Consider the following 9,759-nt stretch of genomic DNA (forward strand, 5'->3'; position numbering starts at 1 on the left):
AGGGCCTTAGATAAATCAAAACTTTCCAAGAATCTAATGTATGCCATACGCATTTTCAAGATCATTAATGAATTCTTTTTCATGATAAATCGGTGTCTCTGAGTGGAAACGAGGGTGAAGTCGTTAAAAATCGAGAAACAAAATCCAGGAATCTAGTTTCTCCGGTGATGAGATGTGGCCAAAAATCCGGAAACAAAAAAACTCTACTCAAAATCAAAATCTGATCGACTTCTTTTATGGCCTTAGTGATAAATATACCTTCATTGTTTTTCTAGCCTTTTGGTGATACATATAACCTTACCATTTTAATATGAACCGAGCAAATCCCTCAACACCACATGGCATAGGAGGGGGTTTTGCCATTTTAAGGAAACAAAAAGCCGCCAAAAAAAAAAAACGAAAAAGAAAAATAAATGTCTGCTATTATGGAAAAGGCTATTTGTTGGTTCCACTCTCTATTGCCATATCATTAGTCTTTTAAAATTAAAGGTGTGTTAACATTTCACCTATCGAGTTGGTTATAAAATAACTTCACTGTCTTTCAATCCACCTGATGATAAAGATACCTTCACTTTCACCACCCTGTCTCTTTTGATGATAAAGACACATTCACTATTTTCTTAGTCTTTTTGCTGATAAAAATATTTTCACCATTCTCAGATTTCTTTTGGTGATAATGATACTTTTAATATTTCATCTTCATCTTTTAGCGATGAATATATTATCACCATTTTCTACTATTATTTGTCAGGTGATATGAATGCTTTCCCTATAAACTTTATTTCTTTTGGTGATAGATATCGGCTTTTTATTCCTGTGTTCCTTTTCATCAATAAAAAAAAAAAGAACGTTGAGAAGAAATCGGCCATAATCAGTAAATTTGTGCGTAAAATTCGGACAAAATTTTCTAAAATTATACACACCTGACACCTGCGCTTCTCATGTACAGAAGTATAAACATCCATAGAAACTGATCAAATAAATTCTTTAGGTCCATCCATAATCTTCTCCATAAAATGATTTTTAATCATACATAGTTAACTTATATTTTTCCATTGCTTAAATCTAGAGAAGTTATTGTTGCAATGCATGAAATTGACAAATTCATGCATGATTTGGCTCTACTGCATAAAGGGGTATCAATTTTTCCTTTTATTTTTTCTAAACTAGCAGAAGAACATGATTGTGTGCTCAAAGATTATCATACAAACATAACAGTTATGACCTACTAAGAGCAATACTTAATAGTCTTTGGAGGTAGGATTGAGAGTGCAACCCAGATTTGTGAGAATTCTGAGATTTGGTTCACTGTTACTCTCTCAACAAGTGAGGAACTTTGTTCATTGCCTGATGCTGTCAGGGATGTAGAGAAGAATGATAGACTTTGGACTTAGAATTTTTTAAAAAAAAAACTCTGGTGTTTCTTTCTAGTTAGATATGGTCAATAATGGCTGGAAAATGTTATGGTCCAAGCGGGGGCTGGCCTAGGTATGAGATCAGGCAAGACACAGCATGGTATGGGACATGTTTAAAGAGCTTAGCCTAACGCGTTCTATCAGTATTGCGGCTTTCGGCGTATTGGTTAGGTACCTAATATTTAGTATCAAAGCAAGGTTCCACATCAATAGAAAGGACTATCTGGTAAAAAAATCCAGACTGAAAATCGTCAAAGTAAGTTACGACAAAGTGGGCCGCTGCGGAAGGAGGTGATCTGTGGGAAGGGCTACCTAGAAAAAAGGCCAAAGTTAAGCCACCACAGAGTAGGCCACCAAGGATGGCAAATGCGGAAGCGTGGTGGAATGTTATGTCCTAAGTGGGGCCTGCCTAGGTATGGGGCTAGGTGGGACCCAGCCTGGAATGGGACATGTTTAAATGACAGCCTAAAATGTTTTATCAATCTTAGGGCTTTTGGTGTAAGCGCTCTTGAAGGCAGTATCAATCTTACCCTTTTCGTTTGTGTTTGGCGATGATCCAAGCTCCATTTTGAACCTTTCGAGGGTATATGCCCATGGTTGAAATTTCACATGACAGTTTGTCATACCTAAGGCGAGTAAGCTCATTTCAAAAAACAGATGATCCATGCTTTCAGACAAAGTTACAGAGAGTGGGCCACGTTGAAAACATCCTGCAACTCTTCCGGGATCAAAGGAATTCAACAAAAGGGACTTATCTTCTAGTTGTGATCTATCCAACTTCCTACACATCTGATGGAATAAGTGCTGGCACTTCACCAACCATCAAATCTCCTCTCTTCTCAAACTTGTATAGGCAGACGATGTATTTAAATTAAAGTCACCCATATAATGCATGCAAGTACCACAAAGTCCTTTGGTAGGATCTTTACAAAGTGGACTCGAACCGCTGAAATACGCCACACGGTAAACCACCGCCTCTAAGGCCGCCCCGACTGATTCTCTACCATAGAGGTCAACTATAGAGAATAACACACCCCGAACAAAGGCTACAACTACTATCACAAAAATACAACCAAGTGTGTACTGAGAACCCTCTTCTCTCATGACTGATTAGATCATGAGGCTTAGGTAGTCATCTCACATTCTTACACATGGATACTATATTTATTTCTGAGTCGTCCTCAGTTCAGACCTGCTCATATCACACTTTATGGTTACTCGGAACTGGACAATCAGGCCTTGCTGTGAAATAGGGGCTACCCAAAACACTAGTTATCTTAATATATCCCCAAAGAACACAGTCTCAATCCCTGAAGGGTGAGACCCAAATACCCATATAATCCATGTGTTATCCACAACATGAATTCCACGTACAAAAAGTAAGCAATAGACAAATATATCATTAGCCATACATGTCAATAAATGTGCAGGCACAGTAAAGTCACGTCACGGGCATTGCTTTCTAAGGGACATTACACTAACAAGTACACTGTTAAAAAATCAAGCATCTTCAAAGACATCTTTCACAATCAAGGAAGAACACGAGCCAACAGTTTCCATTTCTACCAACAGATTTTTTTTGCATTTTTTTTCTATTTAAGTTGTGAATAGAAAATGTTAGGAAGCTGAGATTTTGTTTCTGGCTTCTTAATCTAATGGGTTAATCTCTGTCATCTCCTATCCTTTAAGCCAATCAATAGACCCACACCGACAGTTCCCGTCCTGCTTGAGCGTCATGGAGTGCAGAAAATGAGAAGGAAGCTTACATGCGGTTCACCTTAGATTGGCTGTAGCCCAAAAATGAACTATTTTAACCAAGTCTTCAATGGGATTTTTAGTCATTTAATCTACTTTATTGCATGCACAAATCATGTACTGTTTTGTTTTACAATCTTTTAATAATCCAAACCATTCATTTCTACTTGTTTATTTTATCAGGAGACAATGGGTGGGGGATGAATTCATATGAAAATCCCTTTGTATCAATTTCGGAGATTCTTTGGTGTATATTAAGATCATATCAAGGGTTAATGGGTTTCGACAGTGTTTTCCTAGAATTGTGGCCCTAATAGTGCTTGTATTAGGAGACTTCAACTGTAGCTTAATAAGAGAAGCACTAGATGGAACCTTCCAAGATGTTTGCTCTAAAAAATGCAAGTTCAAGATATATATCCTAAATTAGATAAATAACTAAAAACTAGGGTCGATCAGTTCTTTCATATATTCTCGCAGGCATCTAATCGCAGAGATCAAGTACCATCAAATGCCATCAACATGCAACAATCAATTATGAAAGCTTTTCTGTATTTAAGTTAAAATTGGTATAAGAATGAATGATACATGTCTGTCGGAAAGACCTGAAATTCTGTTTTGTGTTGTTAGTGAGTTAGGACAATCAACAAGTAATTAGTGGCAAGGTTCTGTAGTTGTTAATTCTGTTAGTCCAGTCAGCATAGTTGTTAATTCTGTTAGTTTAGTCAGCAAGATTCAGTTAGAGTCAAGACAGGGGAGGAAATATACAAATAGGGAGAAGTTGTTGTAAAAGGGTATGTGTAATTTTTCTGGAAGATAATAAACAGAGGTTTCCACCCGGAAGTGGGTTTTTCTTGTTTTTTTGGTGTTTTTCTTCCCAGGACCATACCAATGAACAATTTCGCATGTCTTAGAACCCTAACCTGCAATTTCAGAGGAAATCTATTTTTGACTAAAACGGAAAATGCAAAAGGAACAGCATATCTCTTTCACAAAGCAGACGTACCACATCTTCATCTACTTATTCATATCAGAGGAATCTTCACAGAAAATCACAAAAAAAAATATGGTCACAGCATAGGTGGAACGAGAACAAATTCGCATAAATTTCAAGCACCCCAACACATACAACAGGATTGAAATCGCTCGAGTAACACAATCTATTAGAATTTTATCAAAAGTTCCATTTCGAGGATAGCTGGACCAAAGTTTGCTGGGGCCTTGTCACCTGTTCTGAGTTGTTTCGCTTCTTCATGATTGAGGAAACAGTTGGACTAAAGTAATCATTGCTCTTATTCCTCTGAGTCATACCTCCCTGTGAATACATTTTCCTTTCTTGGATTAGGCTCTGCTGCTTTTCCAGGGAGCCCCTATAGGCTGCTGAATTTCTCTGAGTGGCACCCCATCTTGTGTAACTATAACAGCTTTGGCTCCTCCCAACTTGGTGAAACTTGTTCTCTCTAGGACTAGTGTAGTTTCTGCTCTCCATGGTTTCAGCTGAGTACATGGTCTCCCCCTCACTGCTATAATCAGCACAAAACCCATCATCCCCATTCTTCAACTCTGAAGCCTCTAATGGAGATGAACTGGACTGGACCTCACTGCAATCCCCAGTAGCAGAGCCACTGGTATAAAGATTGGATGGTCCTGCCTCATGAAATATGTTTTCTCTTGATGGGCTACGCAATTTAGATTTCTCAACAACATTCTTGTCTGAGTGTGGGAATAACTGCTTGATGGGCAATGGAGGGACTATAGCTCTGGGAAGCTTGGGAGGAAAATTAATATCCAAAAGCTGTGTTTGGGTGCTTTCCTTCTTACGAATTGACCCCGATGTCAACCTCCGGGATTCATAGATCTCTGGAGTTGGAATTCCCTGCTCATGCGTAGAACCATGCAAATCGGCAAGTGGGTTTTCCACTTCGCCTACATTTTCTGTAGCAGTACTGCTTGATCTAGGCTGATTCATAGCCCATGAGATTATTTGTGACGACGATGACTCATTGTCTGCTTCCACCTCTTCTGACTTGAAAACCCGACGCATGGAGAAGGAAGTGCAGGAATGTTCACTCTTTTGTCCCGTGGACACCAATCGAATGATTGGTAGTTTGGGTTTGTTAAGTTCATCCAAGCTGCCTTCCCAATTCTGGTTTAACCAATCACAAATGATAGGCATGGGGATACCAAATTGCATGGTAAGATCCCTCTTCCATGAAAAATTAGCACTTGGAGATGTGGCGAGCTTCATTGGATCACATACCATGAAGGCAAGATTACCTTGGACATCAAAACCAGCAGATCCAGGACTCCAAGTGATCCCATCCGTCGATAGTTTAATGAGATTATCAGTCGCTATCACTACTTTCCCCTCACCAATTGTCAACTTCTTTTTCTCTGTGTGACCTAAAAGGTAAACAACATTTCCTAGATCTAGACTTGGATTGGAGCAAGTCTTCAAGTAATGAGGCTGCCGCACATGGGCAGTTGAGTCACCATCCATGGCATCAAACCCCACGATTGTAAGATCAAGAACAGAACTGGTAATGAAAAACCTGCAACCAGATAAACAGATGAGGCAAATCACCACAATACACCTGATCAAAACCCAAAGTTGCAAAGGAAAAAATAAAAACTGGAAACCAATGAAATGGTTCCTAGGTTCTACTGCTTCTCTTATTTTTCTTTTTTCAGTTCCTAAATAAGAGTAGAAACTGTTCAAAATTAAAAATGATTATACTGATGAACAACCAAATAGAATGTGAAAATTTTCCTGGTTGTAGCTCAAAAACCTGTCTTTTCAGAACAGTTTTCAGACGCGCTAAGATAAAGGACCAAGAAAGTGGTAGTTTCAAATGAACTAGAACACTATCTCAAATTACAAAGCTCGGCGCACAAATAGCTACTTTTTGTCCTACAAATAGCTTCCACGTGACAAATCCCAAAGATCTAGGAACTTACAATGCTCTTCACCCAATACCTGGTCCAATAGCTTCTTTTGGTGATGTCTTTAAATAGGCCACCACCCTCCTCACCAAGTCTGCTAAGCCCATTACCAAATAAATCTTGGTTAACCAATTTTAGGTTGAACTCCCATAACAGCAAACCTCCTCCCACCGAACAAAATGAAACTTGAAATGATTCGAACCTCTTTTCCATAGAAAATCCAACTGCAATTGATCAATACGATCAATCACGTCCATAGGGAAAGATAAGTTGGTTATAGAAAATGCCATTTAAAAAAAAGTTGGCAATAGAAGATTAAAGCAAGGTTATACTCCCTCCCAAAGATTTTTTTGAATGGTATTTAATCATCTTTAGTTGAATAAGAATGTATTTTTTCTATTCATCTAGCCAATTGCTTTTCAAAACGAACCACCAGACCCAAAAAAGCAAGGGGAGGTTTCCCCATACACAATGGGGATCAAATAAGAGTGAAGTAAAGTCACAGGTCCCATAGGTCTCAGGATCGAAACCTGGCTCTGATACCAAATTCGATGTAGGCTGAGAAGAGAATAAGAAGAAAAGGAAGAGAGAACAAGAAGAGAAGAATTAGAACTAGCGGAGAGAATTTAGAGAGAAGAAGAAGAACTTGGGGAATAAATCTCAATCAATTAATCTCAATAATCATCAAAAGGTAACAAAAGAGCTGTAGCTTTGCCTATAAATAGGCAATTAACAATGCTAAAATAAAGAAACTTGCCAAATTAGGAATTCCTAAGAAACAAAAACACCATGAAGACTAAAATAACCCTAATAAATCAACTATAACCCAAAATACCCCTAATAACACTAAAAATAACAAAAGATCCTTAAGGGCCACAAATAACAATAAAAAGATCTCTCCAGGGCTCCTCAAGGGCGGCCCCGCCGAGAATAAACTCGCAAGGGACGTCGATCTCCATCAACCTGCCTACAACCCAAAAGCTTTGCAATCTCTTGAACAACAATGGTCTCCACATTAACCGCCAACACATTTAGGAAAAAAACATGCTTTTGACTTGATTGCTCCAAACAAGATTGTCTGAGCCATGTATTGGAAGTCTCAATCGACTAAAAGTCCCCAACCCCTTAATTTAAACCTGAGTTATGAGATCACTTAGCTACTTGGCAGGTTTTGGAACCAGCAATCAACGTGAACAGGAAAGTGAAAGAAATGCCACCATGCAAAAAAGAGTAGAGGACCCATGGACTAAGCAAAATGCATTCGGTGAACCATCCATCTTCACCAACTAGCTAACTGTCGACGTGCTCCAACTGATACCCACCATCCTTCTCTCAAAAAACCAATTGCTCTAGGACCCAAAACAGAAATGGTAATCCAGCCCTGTCCTGAAAATTTTCAAACTCTAGTTCTAAAACAATACCTCTAAACATTAGCCTCGTCAATGATTTCATGTGCTGCAACCACCTGAACCAAGATATAGCAACTCCTCATAAATCCAAATAGGTGGAAGAGATTAGCAAGTTTATCAACTCCCCCCCAATGGAACTCTAGCATTTACTTTACAATTTGTTTCACGAGGCGTGTATGTCGGAACTCATTGATAATGTTTTCGATAGGAAAAAAAAACCAGTTTACAAGATCCAGCCCGATGCTGATCTGTCATACTTGTATCATTGTATAAAACATTCACTAAATTCAGGACATATTTCTTTTAAGAAAAAATTTGCAACAAATGCTTCTGTGCCACAGTAACATAACATTCGATATAAATAACAAATCAAATTCTTAACCCACCCAGCTTGCCACTTACACTCTTCCCTAATAATCAAAACAAAAACCTTAAATTCCCATTGTAAGTACTCATTCTATCAGATCTAACAGATGAGCAAAAAGCACCAAAATAAAAAACCAATACCATTATCTAAAGTTCTGAACACCACATAAACCAACCCCACCATAGCAACTAGAACAAATGGAAAAAAAAAAAAAGTAAAAAAAAAAAAAACGCATTTTGACAAATTAAACCAATATCACACCCACAAAAAGTACATTTAAGGAAAACACAGACCTGTGAGGGACGAGTCTGGCGGGAATACGATCCTGCAATTTGATATCGGCACCCTCGGCAGCAGCCACAGAGGGGAGATTGACGTGGGTAGTGAGCAACAAGTTCCTGTGAATAAAAAAACCCGTGCCATTACCAACATTGGCCATGGCCGAACTTTTGGTGCAGAAAATGGTCCCTTTCATTTTCTCTGACCTCTCACCTCCAGAGCAAAAACACCAATTTTTCCCTGAAACCCCCATTTTTACCTTTCTCCTACCTTTTCTCTCAAAATCTTGGACTGGAAAACCCTAGCAACATTTCAGACCGTTTCAAAACTCGACCGTTGCTTTCTGGTTTTTGTTTTTTTCCAAGAGAGAGAGATGAAGAAAAAGAGACGAGAACTGGTCTTTTTAGTGGAGTGTTATCAAGGGAAGAGAAAAAATAGTCAAGATTTCGGGACTAGTATTTATGAACATGGAAAATTATTTCATGGAATATTGGTGGGCCCATTTATACTAGAGTGGGCATACCGTATAGGCCAAACATGTGCCCCCATGTTATGTGCCCCTATGTTTTTTTTAGAGTAGGTGAGCTGAGTTTGAATATCTGACCTTTGGGCTGAAGAATAAAGCCTTACCATTTAGGTAAATGTTCAATCCCCTCTTCATGTTGCTTCTCACTCATTTTTAAGTGTTTCCTGTTCAACAATATTTTTGGACCCTTGGATCGAAGGTCTTGAATCTTGATCACCCTAAGGCCGTGTTTGGATTGCATGAAAAACATTTCCAATGGAAAAAATTTTGCAAGGAATTTTTTTATTTATGTAGAAAATGATATAATTATGGTTAAATTAGAGATTATCATCATAAATTGAATGTCACTCTTAATAAAAAAATTGAATAGGTGTGTCTAAAAAAAAGTAGATAATCTAAGGAGCCGCTTGGATACACGGATTTTAGAATCCCGGTTTTTAATTTGAAAACGCTGTAAAAGAGGGTTCATGATCGAGCTGTTGTATGCTATAATCTAAGGAGCGCTTCTTGGATTTAAGTAAGAAATCCAGGTTTTAGAAATTTCTCCTGCATCCTTAGATTTCTAAAACCTGGAAACATAGGATGACCTGTTCCTCTCTTGCTATTCTCTTTTTGACGGAAAGAAGGGCGAGAAGTCAGAAAACGACGGCCGGTCCACTTCTTCTCTTTTCTCTCTCTACAATTTTGAAGAAATCCCGGGTTCTAAAATCCGTGTACCCAAACGGCTATTTTTCCTTCGTAAACTTTTCCCAAAAATTCTTGCAATCCAAAAATGGTCTACAAATTTACTAGATCCAGGCCGCCTCAGCTCACATCTCTTAACCCCAATCCATCCAAGCCCAATTAATTCCACATCTTGGCCCAATCCATGCCCAATTAATTCCAAATCTTGGATCCCAATTCAAGCCCAATAAAGTCTACATCTGCATCCAAGCCCAATAAATTCCACATCAAGTTCTCTCTTTGAACACAAACAGAGAAATAAGAAACAGAAACAACTCAAATCCCCACCCTCTACCCTCTGTCACTACAAATACACAACCCAACAACCCAACAGACAAATCCCTC

At 38.5% G+C, this 9,759-nt stretch overlaps 1 protein-coding gene across 1 annotated transcript; it reads right to left on the bottom strand.

Annotated features, from left to right (window-relative positions):
• Positions 1–4,170: 4,170 nt before the first annotated feature.
• Positions 4,171–8,600, bottom strand: LOC143860948 (uncharacterized). The gene is made up of 2 exons (XM_077371814.1): positions 8,180–8,600; positions 4,171–5,719 (listed from the first exon to the last, which is right to left on the bottom strand). The coding sequence occupies exons 1-2, from the start codon at positions 8,416–8,418 to the stop codon at positions 4,342–4,344; spliced, it is 1,617 nt and encodes a 538-aa protein (XP_077227929.1). The 5' UTR covers positions 8,419–8,600; the 3' UTR covers positions 4,171–4,341.
• Between the last annotated feature and the right edge of the window lie 1,159 nt (positions 8,601–9,759).

This window comes from Tasmannia lanceolata, unplaced genomic scaffold (genome assembly GCF_043159265.1).
Source record: "Tasmannia lanceolata isolate RefF3 unplaced genomic scaffold, GAP_Taslan_0.1 ptg000037l, whole genome shotgun sequence".
Classification (NCBI taxonomy): Eukaryota; Viridiplantae; Streptophyta; class Magnoliopsida; order Canellales; family Winteraceae; genus Tasmannia; species Tasmannia lanceolata.

What these genes read in the sequence shown, in the direction of transcription:
- LOC143860948 (XM_077371814.1), bottom strand. Translation starts at nt 8,418, where the DNA reads ATGGGGGTTTCAGGGAAAAATTGGTGTTTTTGCTCTGGAGGTGAGAGG. An exon ending in GCCAGACTCGTCCCTCACAG is followed by an intron (nt 5,720 to 8,179) that starts GTCTGTGTTTTC and finishes ATCTGGTTGCAG; the next exon opens with GTTTTTCATTACCAGTTCTG.